The sequence below is a fragment of the Anguilla rostrata genome, chromosome 4 (genome assembly GCF_018555375.3).
Source record: "Anguilla rostrata isolate EN2019 chromosome 4, ASM1855537v3, whole genome shotgun sequence".
NCBI classification, from domain to species: Eukaryota; Metazoa; Chordata; class Actinopteri; order Anguilliformes; family Anguillidae; genus Anguilla; species Anguilla rostrata.
The window spans coordinates 39,912,390-39,931,835 of NC_057936.1; the positions used below are offsets into that span (position 1 = coordinate 39,912,390).

At 43.4% G+C, this 19,446-nt stretch overlaps 1 protein-coding gene across 12 annotated transcripts in view; it reads right to left on the minus strand.

The window, feature by feature from the left end:
• Positions 1 to 12,035: 12,035 nt before the first annotated feature.
• Positions 12,036 to 19,446, minus strand: part of LOC135253392 (TRAF2 and NCK-interacting protein kinase-like) — a 135,949-nt gene continuing 128,538 nt past the window's right edge. For all 12 annotated transcript variants that reach the window (XM_064332632.1, XM_064332626.1, XM_064332629.1 and 9 more), the window contains 2 exons: positions 17,102 to 17,241; positions 12,036 to 16,041 (listed from right to left, as the gene is read on the minus strand). In XM_064332632.1, the coding sequence (XP_064188702.1) occupies positions 17,128 to 17,241 (114 nt within the window). In that variant the 3' untranslated portion in view covers positions 12,036 to 16,041; positions 17,102 to 17,127. The remainder of the gene's footprint in view (positions 16,042 to 17,101; positions 17,242 to 19,446) is intronic.

Genomic DNA, 19,446 nt, shown 5'->3' on the forward strand with positions numbered 1-19,446 from the left:
GAGTCATATCTTTTGTCAGCTCCTCAAGGGCCAGTTGTGTTTCACTCTCTGCCCAACCAATTTATCTGGCTTTTCTAGGCACTCACTAAGATTAATTGTGTGAGTATGCATTTCCCACTTTTGTCTGGCAACTTTCAGCTTCTCTGCAAGTTTGTATTTCTTCTCAACAATCCTCGCTTGTGTGTCTTCCTCATTGTGTAAGTCAGGACAGGTTGCAGCTCCTCTTTTGTCTCGTCTGCCTCTTCAGTTCAAACCTGGTTTATTTGAAATACTTTCAGCAAGTTTAGCCTCTGTTGAGCCAAGCTGTAGTGGCGACTTTTACCAGATCTTGTAACTGACTGCTGGAGAGAGACAGAGCGTACCTACACAAACAAAAAACTAATGAACAAACTCCTTTGCTTTTCTGCCTCATGGGTTCGGTGAAAACAATAAACTAACACAACAAACTAAAATAACAAAACAAAAGAAGGCAAAACACAGCAACAGAAAAACTTTTCAGTTGCCAGTTCTGCCGCTTTTCATTTGTGTTTTCTTTCATGTTGTCTTACTTGTGGAGAGAGCAGACCTTTAAACACCTGGGATTGATTCATTAACACAACCCAGGTGTGTGTGCTCACCCTACCAGTAGGCAAGGCCGAGACTCCTCTGACCTCTGCAGGAGCAAATGCTCACATACATCTTCATCAGCTCATCAGTACTTTCACTTCTGACAGGTCTTGTTTATCTTTTTTCAAATGCTTTGATTTTCCCTCCTTCTCCTATAGTGAGATCTTAATGTCTTCTCACTGCTCCGCTTATTTGTTCTGTTGGAGAAACATTTTCATTCCTTTTTCTCTGGTAACTGTCCACATTAGATGTAATATTATGTTAAAGCTGATCAATCCTCTCCTCTGCCCCTCATTTTTTCCTCAGCTTTATCCATTGCTTATTCAATCACTGCTAATTCTTTTGCCGTTTTATTTGTTTTATCAGCTTTATCTTTGTGTTTTTTCTTCTTTTACCCATTCTTCTGATTTTCATCTTCTTGTTCATGTTACGCACTGACCTTCGACCTGCTGTTTTTGTAATTGGTCAGCCATCACAAATGATGCCATAAGTTGATGACGCCCACCAGCCTTCACACTTAACTGAACCTCCAATTTTGCATTCTTCTCCACACTCCAAATGAACCTCCAAATGCATTTTCTGCTCTTTTAAATTTTCTAGAAATTCAGCTGCAAGATTTGTTAACTGTATTGTCTCATCTTGATTCTCTCTATTTGAAATGGAAAATTCTTCTCTACAAAATCTGGGGAAATGCTCTTTATTCTGAAGACGGATTAAGGTTTTATAAAACACCTACACCTGGAGGATCTGTGACAAGGGATTCAGGAGTCAGTAGTCTGAGCTCCTTAAACTTCACTGTAATCCCCCAATTTCTTCAGCTATTTCCTCACTAGTTTGTTTTGTATTATCTACATTTCATTCACTAGTTGTGTTCTCATCATCACTTTCTTTAAGTTGCTCCAATAGAAGCAGAAAAGAGCGGAGCTTCTATTTAGCAACATCCATCTTCCACCCCATCAGTTGCATTGTCCATAGACTCAATTATTAGTTTTATAATACAAATGCTGTATGAAATTGGTCTGATTTCACACAATAGCTAACGTTATACAATGCAAATATATTTCTTGAAATTTTATTACTGAGAATGTAGCTAGTTAGAATTAGCTGGCTGATGAACTACAAAAATATTAGCGAAGAAGATTTTGATTAAGATAGTGAGGCAATTTTTGTTTCGGACAATTTTATGCATGCACAGTGCAATATAAGTGATTTAATTCAGCTGGCGATATCTGTGAAGTAACCATGGACCAAAGAGAAAAGCAAACTTTTTGGAAGATCATCATGCGCAAAAAAAGTAATTCCGGTCTCTGAAAACGTCTTACTTAATTACGGTTTGGCAATGTCTTTCCAGTATGCGAGACAAGTTATTCATAACCAGAACATTGACGAAACGTGCCTGGAATAATCCAAGACTAGATAACCTGTCAAGTTCAAGCTTGGACACCTGGATGCTGTGTAAACGTAAACCAACAAGGGACACAAAGGAGAAAAGCAAAATCTTTTGGAAGATGCATCATGCGCACAAAAAGTCTAGTTCCTAGGTCATACAGTGAAACGCTCTCCCTTCTAAAAGTACGGTTTTCAATGTCTTCCAATAATGCAAGAACAGCCATGGTTACTTTTTTCTAATTTGACACACTATTTATAGAACATTGCATCGTTTTTAATTCAAAACACTTTGCGTCTTGGCAATTAATTCCTCACACCTTTAATTGATAATTCCTGTCAAATTGTTCATAAAGCTAATGCAAAGTTCACCACAGGCTTGGATGCATATGTGTCCCAAACTGCAATACCCTTACATAACCAGCAGGAAAATCACTTATGTCAAGTCTAGACTTTGCGTAGAGATAAGATCATTTCCACGTCAAAGTAAGGTTTTATAAATAACTACTTATACATGGTTTTCTGCATAAGTCATACTACAGAGCAAAATTGATCGTAAGTCCGTTCTATAAATGAGGCCCCAGGTTTGTAACAGCTAATCTGAAAGGATGATCCTGACTGCAGGACACTTAAAAAACTGAGGATAGAATATAATTTATAAATATTTTTAAAATAAAAAAGTGTATACAAATCATGACCTCACGACCCTGCTCAGGATAAGTGGGTATAGATAATGGATGGATGGATGGAATGGATACAAATCATGAATAAACATGCAAGTACAGTGTAGTTGATATCTCCCAGGGGTGGATTGATCATGTTACTGGGGAAGAAGGCATTCTAGATAAATACTGTTGGTACCCTTACCAGAAGATTGATTGAAGACTTGGAACTTGCATCATTATCTGTAATGCTAAAAATGCAATTTAAAGTCGTCAGTTTAGACCAGTGTATTAATCAGTGTTCTGACATGTGGGTCTCTCACTGTCTCTTAAAGCAAGCTCATGGAGCTGTGGATAGTGTACGCATTGATCACAGCGTTCATGTGCTGGACCACCTGGCTCTTCATAAGGAAGACATCCTTACACAAGAGGATCACCAAGTGGAGAAATGCAAGAGTATTACAGGAGATATCAAATAAAAAGAAGAGAGTAAGGAAAGATGGGAATAATAACTCTAAAAACAACAGCAAAACAGGTGAGGACCTACAATAAAAGCAAGAACTGAAAAAATTCTGTGGAACATCTCTTACCATATGGAGTGCAAAGAGAATATCTTCACAAAATGGCTGTCAAACAGCACAGAGGAATGAAAGAAAATACAATGAAAATGGAGGAAGGCACAGGATGATTACAGAGATATCAGTGACATTAGAGAAGCCAGTAATACATTGCTTACATGGAGCTTGAGGGCAACTGTATTTGGGATATGTCTTTACAGAATCTTCTGGCTCATGTCTCTATCTGTTATTGGCATTATTTTATGTTTCTGTTAAACAGAGACCAAACCAGTCACAAAACTGAAGGATAAGCCAGTAAAGAACACAGACAAAGGTAGGAACTCACACTGATAGTTCCTGAGGCAGTGTAGTGGTCTCTTTTTTGGTATTGGTTTGAATTCAGTTCATCCATTAAAATGGAGGGCACAGTTACAATAGAGATATTGGTTATGAGAGATATCAGTAACACACTCCATACATGAGTGTGGCAAACAAGCCTGCCACAGGCCACCGAAGTGGCTTTCCACAGGGCCCTCCAGCACAGAGACACAGGGAGAAGATGTTCAAATATCCCAGATTTATCTACAAGGGTTTGGCAAGATGTTACAAGATGGAGCAGATATAAAACACTGTCATGACAGAGAGGCTCCTTCGTGTGAGTGGGGATGGCAGATTTAACCTGTGCGCACTGATTACCTCACTACGCACAGGTGCAGCCACTCCTGCTCCCGGGTCCAATTAGCCTGGCCAATTATCTAATTCTTAACCAATTATCCAACTGGCCAGGTCTAATTAGCTTGACCCAGGGCAGGTGTGGCTGCTTAAACCAGCCATCCCCACACCACAATGAGTTTGAGAGAATTTGAATTTTTCCCATTAGTTTCTGCATAGACCTCTGGCTAATCACTTCTGCTATGTGACTTTCTGTACATTTATTACAGACACAAAAACAGACAAAGACTCTGCAAAAGTGAAGGGCAAACTGGCAAAGAGTGCTTCAGAGAAGGCAGACAAAGGTTGAAACTCAAAAAAGAGTACAGAATTCAAAAATGGATTGCTTGAAGCAAGAGCGCACTTTTCCTATTAATGGGAAATGATTCCATCTGTTTTGTGAATTTATCTCAAACAGAAACAAAAGCAGACAAAGACACTGCAACAGCAAAAGATGAACTACCAAAAAATGCTTTAAAGATGAACAAGGGTAGGAACTCTCAATGATAGTGCCTATGAAACAAGTGTGATGGTCTCTGTTCCCTGTGTCTACATCCTGAAAGACAATGTAATGGTCTCTCATTTGCTATTGGCGGTTTACATAAATTTATCCACCACAAAATTTAGCCCTTTAGATTATAGGCATCAGTTACTGTTATGGTCAGTTACAAATTGCTTTGTGAGTGATAATATCATTCATGTTTGTCATTACCCTCTTCTGGCTAATGGCCTACTGCTGTCTGTATCATTTTACATACATCTCCACCAGAAACCAAAGTGGACCAGGCCCTGGCACCACTTAGAGATGCACCAAAGAAGTCCAAGACCAAGACTGGCAAAGGTAGGAAGAGACACTTCATCCCCTCTCAGGGTGCCCTTTAACCCTATGAAGGAACATGACAATCTCTCTGTTGTGTGAAGAAACATGATGGCCTCTTCTCCATGTGTCAGTGACAGTCTCTCCTCCATGTTTGCGCAAACAGGAAATAAAATGGATTTCCAGCGGATACTGGCTGTGCTGAACACTCTGGTCCTGTCAAAGGAGGAGGCAGGCAAAGTAGTGGCTGACTTGAGGGAGAAGAACCCCTCCGCTCTGGATTCTTGGCACATGGTGAGAGTATAGGGAGGGTGTAGGAAGATCATTCATCAGAAGCCGAGCATATGGGAACAACAGCACAATCAGCTGCAGAGGGAGGAGGAGGGGGTAGTAGAGGCAGGGTGCAGGAACATCATATTCAGTAGCAGAGGGAGGGGGTGTGAGAATAGCATGTATCAGAAGCAGAGGGACTGGATGTGATGTCAAGAGATGAACATATGTGTGGAAGTATGAGAGAACTGAGGTGCACCATGTGCAGCATTAGACCGCGAAGACCTCTGAGTCACGTGTATCTTTCCAAGGAGCTGAAAGAGGAGAAGGTGAAGGTGGCACAGTTGGAGAAGCTGCTAAATGACCAACAGATGGCAGCAAAGAGGGATCTGAACCTCAGCCTGGCTAAGGCCCAGTGCACCTGCAAAGAGATGGAGAGCATGAAGATGAGGGTAGGGTTGTCTTTGCAAACAGATACTTCTCTATCACTGGACATTTACTGAATGCATTTGGGCCGAGCCCTTGCTCAAAGTTATACCTAGTGATTGGAGAGTTGGAAGTTTCAGAAAACCCTGTTATGAGTGGCGCTAAAGAATGCTGTCTGACGTGTGTGAAGACCAACAAATGATTGGTTCACATGTGAGCATAGCTCCGCCTGTTTGCAGCTTCATGAAGCTCTCTCACTCAGCCACCAAAGGTAACAGCCAGAGCCCCACCAGGGAAAATGGTTTGAGCCCAGCTTCTTTCCCAATAAACCACCCTGCTAAGTTTTAGATGTTACCAGTTTGTGGTGTGAATTGATTACATTACATTACATTATAGGCATTTAGCAGACGCTCTTATCCAGAGCGACGTACAACAAGTGCATAGGTTTCATGATGTACAGGCGCAAAAGAAACACTAGAGTAAAGTAAGGATCGTAGTGCCAGAAGTGACCACATCGATCAGGACTCCAACCCTGTAGAGTAAGCTTGTTCAGCAAGCAAGAATCCTACCAAGTACAAACTAGCACTGGAATCACACCTAATCATACAAAAACAATCCTGCCAGATACACTAACATAATCAAATTATCCTAGCTAGATACAGTGAGCTGAACTATAGGCTAGAGAGGGGTGGGGAGAGGTGCAGCCTGAAGAGATGAGTCTTCAGTCTGCGTTTGAAAGTGGTGAGATTCTCTGCTGTTCTGACCGTCACGGGGAGGTCATTCCACCAGCGAGGGGCCAGGACAGACAGCAGACGGGAGCGGGAAGTGCAGACGCGGAGAGGGGGAGGTGCCAAGCGTCCAGAGGTGGCCGAACGGAGAGGTCTGGCTGGTGTGTAGGGTCTGATGATCCTCTGAATGTACCCTGGTGCTGACCCCTTAGCTGCCTGGTATGCAAGCACCAAGGACTTAAATTTGATGCGAGCCATAACAGGCAGCCAGTGGAGGTCAGTGAGCAGGGGGTGACATGGGAATGTCTGGGGAGGTTGTAGACCAGACGCGCTGCAGCATTCTGGATGAGCTGCAGGGGTCTGATGGCGGATGCTGGCAGACCAGCCAGTAGCGAGTTGCAGTAGTCCAAGCGGGACAGGACCATCGCTTGAACCAGGAGCTGGGTTGCGTAGGTGGTGAGGAAGGGGCGGATTCCCCGGATGTTGTACAGGAAGAACCTGCACGTTCGACTCACCGCCGTGATGTTCTGGGAGAGGGACAGTCTGTTGTCCATCACCACTCCAAGGTTTTTTGCGGTGGGTGATGATGACACCACAGTGTCCCCCAGGGAAATAGAAAAGTCGAGAAGGTTAGAGGATGGAGCAGGGATGAAGATCATCTCCGTCTTGCCTGGGTTCAGCTTAAGATGGTGGTTATCCATCCAGCTCTGGATGTCCCTCAGGCAAGCAGAGATGCGAGCAGAGACCCGAGTGTCAGAGGGCGGGAAGGAGAGAAAGAGTTGGGTGTCATCGGCATAACAATGATAGGACAACCCATGGGCAGAGATTACAGGACCAAGAGATTGGGTGTACAGGGAGAATAGGAGGGGACCAAGGACAGAGCCCTGGGGAACTCCTGTGGCAAGGGGGCGAGGTGCTGATACTGCACCAGCCCAGGCGACTTGGAAGGAGCGACCGGAGAGGTAGGACTCAATCCAGTCAAGTGCTGTGCCACAGATCCCCATAGCTGCCAGGGAGGACAGGAGGATGGGATGGTTGACGGTGTCAAAGGCAGCAGAAAGGTCTAGGAGGATCAGGACAGATGAATGGGAATGATTAGTGTTGTAAGGAGCGATTAGTGTTGTAAGGGATGAGTTGTGTGATGATGAGTGATTAGTGTTGTATGGAGTGAGTAGTGTGTTGTATGAACCGGTCAGTGTTTAACATTCATTTTTCCCCACACGCCCTGCTATTATTTACATAGATCCAACAGCTGACCGAAACAAACCAAACAATTTCTCAACTGAGGCTGGAAAACAAAATATGGTGGGATGCTGTTAAAACCACTTTGGAAAAGATAAGGCAAAAGTAAGTGCGCTTTTAATTCATTGCTGGCCCCACCCACAAATCCTGCATGTCACCTCTTACTAGACCCACCCACAAAACCCTGCCTTTCACCTCCTACTGGCCCCACCCACAAACCCTGCAGCTCACCTCTTACTAGCCCCACCCACAACCCCTGCCTCACACCTCCCACTGGCCCCACCCACAAAGCCTGCCTCACACCTCTGACTGGCCCCACCCACAAACCCTGCCTCACACCTCCCACTGGCCCCAGCCATAAACCCTGCCTCACACCTCCCACTGGCCCCACCCACAAACCCTGCGTCTCACCTCTTACTAGCCCCACCCACAAACCCTGCCTCACACCTCCCACTGGCCCCACCCACAAAGCCTGCCTCACACCTTCCACTGGCCCCACGCACAAACCCTGCATCTCACCTCCCACTGGCCCCACCCACAAACCCTGCCTCTCACCTCCCACTGGCCCCACCCACAAACCCTGCATCTCATCTCCTACTGGCCCCACCCACAAACCCTGCGTCTCACCTCTTACTAGCCCCACCCACAAAGCCTGCCTCTCACCTCCTACTGGCCCCACCCACAAACCCTGCCTCACACCTCCGACTGGCCCCACCCACAAACCCTGCATCTCATCTCCTACTGGCCCCACCCACAAACCCTGCGTCTCACCTCTTACTAGCCCCACCCACAAAGCCTGCCTCTCACCTCCTACTGGCCCCACCCACAAACCCTGCCTCACACCTCCGACTGGCCCCACCCACAAACCCTGCCTCACACCTCCCACTGGCCCCAGCCACAAACCCTGCCTCACACCTCCCACTCGCCCCACCCACAAACCCTGCCTCACACCTCCCACTCGCCTTACCCACAAACCCTCTCACCTCCATTGGAACTTTCTTTTGTAGAACTTCGGAGACAGCTGAAGGATGTTAGCCAATCACACAGCTGACTCCCGTTTAGAAATCAACCATGTTCAAGGAGACTTGTCTGAACTCAGCCTCTCAAGCATGAGGCTTCGTCCATCCATTCATCCAACTATCTATCCTTTCATCCATCCTCTCTTTATTTCTCTCCTCCAGGTGCAGCTGCCACTGATATTACCCAGCTGTTTTATTCAAAGCTGTCCTGGATAAACCATCCTTAATTGAAGCTGACATTCCTCTCAATAGTATTAATTTTAGTCTTATTATCATTTAGTTTTAGTGAATATCTCTTTTCCAAGCCCACAAATAAACAGACTGTTTACAGCATAAATGTGATGCTTAATCTTTGCTGAACACCCAGACATGACCTACCACAACACACCACACCACAATTTACCCTTTCTATATGGAGTAAGACGAAGCAGCATGACCATATAAAATAAATTTGATTCAATTTGTGCATTATTATCAAATATGTCAATTATCAATTAAATTGTCAAGTTCACTGATAGGCAGAACAACCTGTTTGATCAACCATTATCATAACAACCAGATTAGAATTAAGAGATTTATTAAATCATGACAAGTATTCAACATCTGACTTAAAGACAAATTCTCAACTACATTAAACAATGAATGTTACGTAGATACATTACAGACACAAAATAGCTTAACAGAAGAAGATACTGAACCACAGCTCATCTCACCCAAATAATCCCAAAAGGATTTGCACAAAGACCAAAATTAAAAAAGCAACAGACAGCAGGATATTCCAAAAAGACTACAGATGAAATATAGAACGCCAGACCAGAATGCTGGACTCAGATGCTAACTTCCAACTAACTAAAAAAACTAAAAGAAAGGTGCATTTTCTTAGCTGAAAGGGGGAGGGCACTTCCTCTTCTCCTGGCCCATGCATACTTAATCCTCAGGGGAGGATCAAAGGGTAAGTGATTTCCTCCCATTTATAGATTATTATTATTGGTTTCAGTTAATCTACAGTACAACACATCTTTTTAACATAATGGGGAAAGAAACCCTCTCTTAGTGAGCAGTATGATGACATTGAATATTAAGGTGTGGAGGGGTGGGGTGGTTAGGGCACCATCTGCAAGCGGAGATGGAGCGGTTTAGCTGGCCTGCAACCGCAGCTGTAGGCCATTACAGTGATTGGTAACACTTACTCTGTTGTGCCCTGGGGTTCTGGAATGAGAGTTAGTTTTGTAGCAGCATGCAGCATTGCATGGGAACAAGAAACAAGAAATTTCAAGACGCACTATTAGCTGTCATACATATGCCAGTTCGGTGCTTCCCAACCTGGGGACCCCCTGTGTATGTTGGTTTTTGTTCCAACCACAATTGCAGTCCCATAATTATAATAAGCTGTAAATTTTAGGTGCTTTTCATGCTTAGAGCACTAATTTTCCAGTAGCCACATTTCGTGTGGCAAACTGTTGCATTGGCAAAACGGTATTTTCATCATGGACTCTGATGCACCTCAGCCATTTAGCAATTTCCTGTTTTACCATGAGCTGAAGTCGGAGGAGAGTTGCTGCTGCTGGTGTGTCAGTCAAGATTGAGAAGCAGACTGCAATGTTGGTGCAGCTCCTTGCAATTCTCCAGTCCGTCTGGCATGCGACTTGTGCCCTGGCCACACACCTGGTCAGGTCTATGGCGTAAAACGCAGCCCAGCAGAGGGCAGCTTACTAATTTTGAGTAAGCAATTACCTCTTTCTCCAAATGACTTGTTTCACATATCAGCTGATTGTAAAAAAAATTCCTCAGAATTATATCATTTTATGAAAAACTATATCACAGACACTTGCCAACAACAGAGTATGCTGCAGAGAGGTTGATGATGTAAACGTCTGTTGTGTGTTTTCTAAGCAGGCACCGAGATACACCTTGTGCACTTGCTTATCTTCAATATTGGGAGGAAATTGCTTGTGTACACGAGAAAATATAAATTTGCACAGATTAAACACAGGCCAATGGCTAGACAAAAATGCCGGCACTGGCATTCCACTTACTCTGCATTTCATGCCTCTCCATCTTCTCTGAACAAATGCAACTATAATGATGAAAATTTATTAAATTAAGTACTCCTAAAATCAAGAAGCTGTTTCTGCATGTTTGCTGTTAAATATCACCATATGTCATCACCATAAAGCTGAAAACTAATAAGAAAACCATAAGAAAAGTGCTAAGTGGAATTGTTTTCAATAGTCCCATTTTAAACAGTAGCAAGAAGTAGCCCCTGCCCTGTTAAAAATACTTGGGGATAGACAGAATTGTGAATTTAACAGGTGATAATATGCGGTATAAAAATTTAATTTTCTTTCGTACCTGCACCAGTAACAAATACCAGTTCAAATGTAAAAGTTTGTGAGGGTGGAGGCAAAAAAAAAAGAAAAAAAAAAAGATTACCTCAAGATGTGGTGTACGGAAATCACTTTATTCAGAAGTAAAACCAAAAAAAAAAAAAAAAACAAACAAAAAACAACAAGCATAATTTCAATGAAGAAGAGCTAGAAGTGTTTTTGCAGCAATACATCCAGTACCACTCCAATCTATATGGTTTGCGAACCTTAGGCATCTGTGAACATGTAATACGTCGATCCTTGAAGTGGATGGGCTACAGCGGGAGAAGAGCATGCTGGGTCCACTCCTGTCAGCAGGAAAATGAGGTGAGAACGTGATAAAAAAAACTGGACAACTGAAGATTGGAAAAATGTTGCCTGGTTTGAGGAATCTTGATTTCTGCAAGATGCAGATTGTGGGGTCATAATTTGGTGTAAACAGCATGAATCCATGGATGGTGGTAGTGCTGTAATGGTGTAGCACATGCTTTCTTGGCCCACATCAGGCCCCTTAATACCGGCTGAGCATCATTTCAATACCACAGTATACCTAACCACTGGTGCTCACCTGTGCATCCCCAGTCTACCCTTTTTCAAGCTGATACCGTACTTTCAGCTGGATAATGTGCCATGTCACAAAGCACACATCATCTCAAACTGGTTTCATGAACATGACAGTGACTTTAGTTTAATCTAAAGACCTGCACAGTCCCCAGATCTCAATCTAATACAGCACCTTTAGGATAAGGTGGAATGGGAGGTTTGTAGCATGAATGTGTGGCCGAACATCTCTGGAAACTGCACGATACTCTCGAGTCAGCATGTACCAAAATCGCTAAGGAATGTTTTCAGCAACTTGTTGAATCCTTGCTGTGAAGCATTCAGGCTGTTTGGGAGGCAAAAGGGTGTCCTACCTGGTACTTGGTAGGTATAACTAATAAAGTGGCCACTGAGTGTATATTACGAATTATGCATTCATATTAATTAAATTAATAAAAAAAATACATTTGTGCAACTCGGCAGTTCAACCAAATTTGGAGTTGGTGCGGGATATGCATGTGGGGTAGAGTTTGAGGGCGTGTACTGCATTAGGCCAAGATAAGCACATTGAGACTGTAATTTACACACATTTGTTCCACAAACATTTTACTCACAAGAAAAAAAAAGTAGAATACCTAAAGTACTAATGGAAGTCCTAAGATGAGAGGATCAAAAGATATTGAAGGGGAGGGAATAAAAAAAAGGCACAGAGAACACATTTCATTTATTTTTTATTTATTTAAAAAAACAAGACATTTGTAATGCTCATCATTTTAAAAACATAAACCGTGACAGTACTTGGAAAATCAGATATAAGGCGCCATCTGCAAAAAAAAAAAAAAATAAAAAACAAAACAAAAAAGATGGCCCCCAGCTTTTTCAACACTCCGTCTATAAAGTAAGACCCAGCCAATGAAAACTACAGCATCATTGTGACACTATGTCCAGGAAGGTGTGTGTGACGCCCCACAGTTATACAGTACTCCCATCAGAGAGAGGGAACTAATCTTACAAAATCTAATCAAATCAGTAGTACATTTTATTGCTAAAACCCTGTTTCAGAGTATGTTAACCCAAACTATCCCCACCACTGCCAGGCCCCGCCAGAATGATTTCTTTATTATTAATTCATTTACTCTTACAGTATCTCAAATATAAATATTTATATTGTGCAAACATTACAGGAAATCCAGAAGAGAACACACTTCTAAATGCTTAAAATTTTTCCCTACCGCCCATTCTCAATAGCAGTCATAATTGAAATAGCAGACATAAAGAGAAGAAAAAGAACATGATACCACTAAAATTTATAAGAAATAATTGTGACATCATAACTGAGTTTCAGACAATCTTGACATTCTTATGCATATTACAAAAGCACTTTCACACGCTAGGAAAATTCAGAGGGGGGGAAAAAAACTATTTAAAAAAACTGTAAATATATTGTGCCAAAGTTCTCAAATAAAATGTACTGTACCACAAATAATGCATGCACACAGCAAGGGAAGGACCAATGATGTAATCACAATGGACAATCCCAGAAAGGGACCAAGCCATTAAGAAGTGGTCTAAGCATTGCCCTCACCTCACATGACAATGTTGCTACAGCAACATTTTGACAATGTTATTATAGTAAGCTGGGGAGTCTTTCTTACTATGCCTTAATTGCTTTAGTTAAAGCAGTGGTGTGTGTATGTGTCTGAGTTTTTGTGTACTGTACATATTTTATGTAATGTGATTTTGCATTTATCTTTTGAGTGGGTGTGTTCACTTGTGTGTGTTGCTGAGTATGCTGTGTGTGCGTGTGTGTGCACCAATATTGCATGGAATCTGAGCTTCCCAAACACAACAGACATAAAATGAGGGATTCTGTCCCAATAAAAACTCAGAGTAGAAGGTCATAAGGGCAATGGACAAAGCTATCCCACGCTCTGCCACCCTTCCCCATACCACTAGGCCTCTGTTCATTCTCCACATCACATCCTGCTAAGTGTCTCACCAGATAAATGCTTAAACTGCAACTAGATCAAAAACAGACAATCTTAAAGCAATCTCAATGCCACTATGCCCCTCCTGTACAATGAACCTTTACACTTTACTATTCAAAACCCAAAATGTGCCAAAAGTCTGGTCTCAAGATATTTATCTTAGAGGAAGTTAATCATTGCAACAATCATTGTTCACTCATTCCTAATATTTCTGGACTCAAATTTGCTATTGTCTGTGCTGGTGACATTGGTGAGAAATGTTCCAATATTTTTTAGATATGTGTAAATGCAGAACAGACATTTTCTTTCAGGTTGTCAACTAATTGTTAGTAGACAGCTACTCAACACACAATACCAAAAACAGTAATAATTGAGGATCTTTCATATTAGCCATATAATACTAGTCTATCTATAAGTTAAGTATGTATTTCCTAGGAGACCAGACTTTTGGTGCACCCTGTGGACATTAGGCCTGCTTCTCAGGCATTAGTTTTGGCTTTGGTGAAGATTTGGACAGCTGAAAGCACCCACACCTTAAAAAGTAAATTGTTTAAAATGACAGATGATTTGTATCACCAACAGTACACAGCAGGAATCATTACAAAATACAGGTAACCCATAGCCTCCTAGCAGTGTTGTTTAAATGTTGTCGCAATGCCCCAACATCACACCATCTTCACGGTAGAAGCACCGACATAACAAAGATGAATTTAAAGTGAAAACAACAAAACAAAGACATTAAAAAATAAAAAAAATGTTGAACCACATTTTGCTATTTGGCAACAGTGACATCATTATTAGTCATAAAATATTACTTATTGGAGAATGTTATCATTGGCTCCAGCCTAGCAAATTCTGTACATTTCACTTTTTTAAAGGATTCTAAATAAAAGCTGAAAGACCAGGAACCTCAAAGCAAACTGTCCAGACTCCATATTTTACAGTCAACTGTAAATTAACGGGAATAAAATGACTAGCCATCTTCAGTATTAACAAAACACTTATTTTGTGAGTTTTGGCACGTATCTCATCCATTTCCTGGTTTGTGCTCCCTCTTCAGAATAAAAGCCTCCTTCTCTGAGCCTAGTGTGACATTACTTTGACTTAGGGGGACCAAACTTACATAGTCAGGATAACACCCTGAAAACTCACTTTGGGCTCATGACCTGAAGATCAGTGGTCACAGTTTTGTTTCCGAGATGGTTTGCTCCCTTTTTCCTTTGAGAAAAGATACTATACCTGATTTGCAGAAACTTACAGAATAAACCTTTGTAAACATATAGATTATAATATTCAGAAAATGGCAGGAATGCTGTGCAGTGTGAGACCAGATCCATTTAGAATGAATTTTCTGACCATTCAAAAGGATGAAGAAATAAATCTCCAGGCAACCCACATGTGCAGTTACTTAAAGAAGGAAAAACAGGTGAGCTACTTAAACACCCTACGAAAAACCTGGAAGGAGTAATAAAACTAGCTAAACTATCAGAGGAAGAACACACGAGAGACTCATGTAAAGCACCCAGCATCATGGTGTGTATGTGTGCATGGGGGGGGGGGGGGCACTAAGGGCTGTGACTGCAGATACATCAATGCCAAATAATCTGTTGGTAATGTAATGTGATGTGGTAAGACTTGGCAAGAGGGCACAGACACCTGACATCCACAGTGCAAGAAGCCCCTGTCAGATCCACTGTGTGGCAGTTCCCATAACTTGTAAAGTAGATGCCACTTGCATGCACACATACACCCTGAACCAGAAAGCAAGGACTGTAGGACTTACCAGCCAGAGAATGGATTCAGACCAAAAGAAAGTGACAGTGTTGTATGTTCTGCTGATTTATGGCCCAGAAGCAGGAAGAACAGTTGTGTGAATGTGTCTGTGTGTGTCTGTATCTGTGTGCTTGAGTGAATGGGAGCGAATGTGCGTGTGTGGGTGTGTGTATGAGACACCCACATATTCATGTGTGGTTGTTGTCCTGAAGCCCATAAGTCTCTTAATCATCACTGGCATCCTGACGACCAGAAGGTCTCCAATTTAGCCCACACTCCGAGGCCAGCCCACTCACAAACATGGAGAACCAATCATAGGATGAGACAATAAAGAGGTGATCAACCACAAACCTCACACTGTCCAGACCGATACCCAAAGGGCTACGAAGGGGTATGCTGCTCCCTTCCACCCCCTGCTGGAGGTAAAAGAGTTATTTCTGGTGATTCCCTCTGCAGCTTTACTCTGCCAGCATCCACGGTCCTTGGTCCCTTTGTTTAATGGATACTCAAATCTGGCCCTCAAATCCAAATCCGGCCCTGGATTTCTTTTCTCCCAGGTAATTAACTGAAGAAGTAGTGCTACGGATTGGCCAGACTGTCTTCACACCAGACTCCCAAGTAAAAGGAGGGTGGAAAACAGGCAGTTCTCTGCACCTGAGGACCATGATTTGAGTAACAGCACTTTGTTTCCTCACTCTTTATCTCTTCCTCTTCCTTGTCTTCCTCCTTTGCTCAGTGTTAATGTATACCTGGAGTTCACAAGGGTGATACTGGAGAGACTGACGGCATGTGGACAGAGGTGCGAGCAATGGCGTGGGGCATGGAGGGGGAGGGGTGGGGAGGTAGGGGGAAGGGGTGCAAGTGGGTTACCAGTTCATCATAGAGTTCCTGTTCAGAGTCATGAAGAAAACTTGGCTGCTGCCTCCGGATCTGACTGAGGCAAAGAAGACCTGTTGAGGGGGAAGGAGGGGGGCAGGGGCAGAGGTTAGCATACGTTAGCATAGCCATGTACCTACAGGGCTTCATAATGCTTTTTTTTGCTCTCATTGAGATCTATTGTAAATGTAAATGGCCCAGAACACAATTTTTTTGTTGCTTTTCTGCCCATTTTCCGCTCAATATGGAATGCCCAATCATAATTGCATCACTGGTTCTCGAGCCGAAAGAGAGCACATGCTCTCCTCCCAAGCATTTTATGTGAAGTGCCGCTTCTCACCACACTTTAGCTTTCAAGCTAGGCTCGCACAGAGATAGGCTGGAGGAGACACTTCACGTGCAGCTTAACAGGTGTACTTGTAGGCACCCCATCAAGCAGATGGGGGTCGCTGGAGCAGGATCAGATGTGGATCCCTGCCAACTGAACCCTTCCCAACACTGGGTGATGCTACCACCAATTACACATCGCTCTACAGGGCAGAATACATTGATGTGTAAATGATAGCTCTCGTACTTCCAAGGCTTGGTTAATTCTCTTGGTCATTAATCTACAGATGTTTGAAGGACCTGCATTCCTATTATTTTCCACACCTGAGAAATGATTACCTAGGGATGGAGTTGTTTTGGAGCAGAGTGAACATCCAGCCAAAAATGTGGCCTTGTCCAAAGCAACCTTCCCCACACATCATCTCCCTTATCCCAGTCGTAATCCTGACCCATAATTTCAACCATAATCCACAACTGAACCACATGGACCAAGCGCAGTTACAACCTTAAAGGGACACTAAAGAACATCCAACTCATTGGTGCTTGGGAGCATCAAACTTTTAGACACGCAGTAGGAGTTTATCGAACCCCAATAATTAGCATTTATTGTCATTTGACAACCTAACATTAATCACTCTGTACTGGTTATGCATTACTGTCTAATGTTCGAGAAAATTCCTCAAAAAGCAATTACAGAAGCTGACTGATGTCACACCAGTGGGCAAGCTCCCTTTGGGGCAAGGCTGCCTTTTCGGACAGATGTGGCCCAGGGGGGTTGGCAGGCAAATGCGGACTACCCGGGGTTACCTTGTCATTCCTCTCGGAGAGGAACTTCAGTCGCTGAGCTCGCTTGTGCATGAAAACTCCGTCGAGGTGTCCCGTCTCCACGGAGCGGATCTCAATGGCCTTCTCTCCCCACCCCATGATCTGGTTGGAGTGGATGTAGGCTGCAGAGAGGGAGGGAGATCAAAAAACAGTGCTGACTGATGGGGGGGGCGGGGCTGGGGGTAACCCCCCCCCATGGACGCTTGCCCCGCCCCGTCTTCGACGACTCCTGACGTCCACACAGCAAATCCAAACTGGCCCCATACAGCCAAGCGGGGCTCACAGCAAAACCAAACCTGACCACAAAGGAGGCAATTATTGCAGCAGTTTCTAAACGGTGGAAAAAAAAGGTCCCTTCCCCCGTCCGGCTCTGACCAGGAACACCTTCTCCGTCTGAAATTTGGACTGGAAGGCAAATTGGAAAAGGTTTTTGGGAGGGGGGGTAATGTATTGCCTCCAAGGATCTTGGGAAGAGAGGCGTAGTAACAGAGCCATTCCTCTAGAGAAAAAGAAGCCGATATAAAATGTTAAAATGTTTTACCTTCTTTCGCAGACTGAGACCCAATAGACTCTCTGGATCCTCCGCGGCATGTGTACAGGTGTATGTACTGGTGTATGTGTGGTGCCACGCACTAATATGCCAGTAGATGGAGATGGCGAGCTGCAATTGTAGCTTTGGCTACAGAAATATCGCAGAGCAAAATCGGCATGGGACTTCTCTTTGGGTAAGCAGGGCCAGATTTGGTCAGGGGGGCTACTCTGTGGGGTTTTGGACTGCCATAGAAACAGTTTTCAGGAAGTCAAAGAACAATCCTCTCTCTCTGCCTTTCTCTATCTCTTTATCAAACTCTCTATCTCTTCCTCTCCCTCAATCCCTGAGATGGGACGTTACTAGTCCTAGCCTGGATATAAATTTGCAATTAAAAAAACAAAAAACAAACAACAATCACATTCACAGACAAACATTCACAGGACACAAACTGACAAAAAAAGACACTGAAAGCTGACATTTGACTTCAACACACCGACCAGACATAACAATGAAGAACATGTTGATACGCACAAATGTTGGAACTGTTGAATTTTTTTCACCCAAGAAAGTCTAATTCCCTTTGGAATTTGCATGTCATTATCCCAGAGTTTCTTTTGGCTCTAACCTGGCTTACCAGCCCAGTGCTAGTTCTGTTACATTTGGTCAGCCTTACGTATACCCTGTGACAGCCGTACACTCCATTGAGATAAATCAGGGTGCGTTCATAAAGGTGGAGCACTGCTCATTTCTGACGTTGTCCCTTATTATGTAATGGGATGTGCTTCCTGTAAGCGGACAGAAATGGCCCCTTACGCAACCCCTGTGCATACATTTAACTTTAAATGGCGGTTGCCACCAGTCACATTTTTCAGGCCTGGCACAGATAGAATTCTGGGTAAAGCAACTCCCTCAGTGTCACTTCATGGAGCAGACAATGCACCACCCCTCCTTTTTTGTCATTGGGAGCTTTTGTTTATTTGGGTATAATGAAGCTGTCTGACAACCGGCTGCTTTTTTCTTGACCCTGACACTAATTTTCATTTCCCACCATATCCCCCTCCGGATTACCTTTCTCAGCTTTTGTTTGCTGGGTTAATCTCAAGTATAGCAGTTCAGTATCTCTACGGGAAACTTCAGTTAAAAATGGAGAGGCCAGTCAAAGACTGGATTCAGGAAAAGATGGATAGGCTGGCTGGAGAGGCTGGTTAAAGACAGGCTATCTGGAAAGCATACACTGCTTACTTCCTCTGAAAGATGTCATAAATTCATCATCTTACTGGGAGTGGTGACCTGTTAGCAATTTCTTCCCTGTTCTGCTGTGCTTTGCCGATGACGCCTCCAACAAGCTACGTGGGTGCGGTGTCTCTGATACACGATGGGTTTCACACAGGTCTAATTCATCCCCACAGGTGCTTGCGGTAGATAACGCAGAAGGGCATTTCGATTATGAAAGGTGTAAATTGACGACAGGCATACGTGCACGCTGATCACATCGTGGGGAGGATGGTAAGGAGATCAAAGGGAATGCAACTTGAATGTCTTTCATGCTTTCTGGATGGCGTGTCACAAATAGCGACACGGTAACAGTATGTCTTCGATCGTTAGTGAGTCTGGCAATTAGCTTAGCTCTCCCACAGAGCTTCCTCGAAACGCAAAAGACTCTGAATCTACAAAGACCCTGGCAATGAAGCGTCCTCTGACTTTTGGCACGAGGATAGTCGAAATGTAACACCTTTCACCTTTTACTCATTAAAAACTGAAAGAACCGAGGCACACCTCAGAAACACTGACAAAA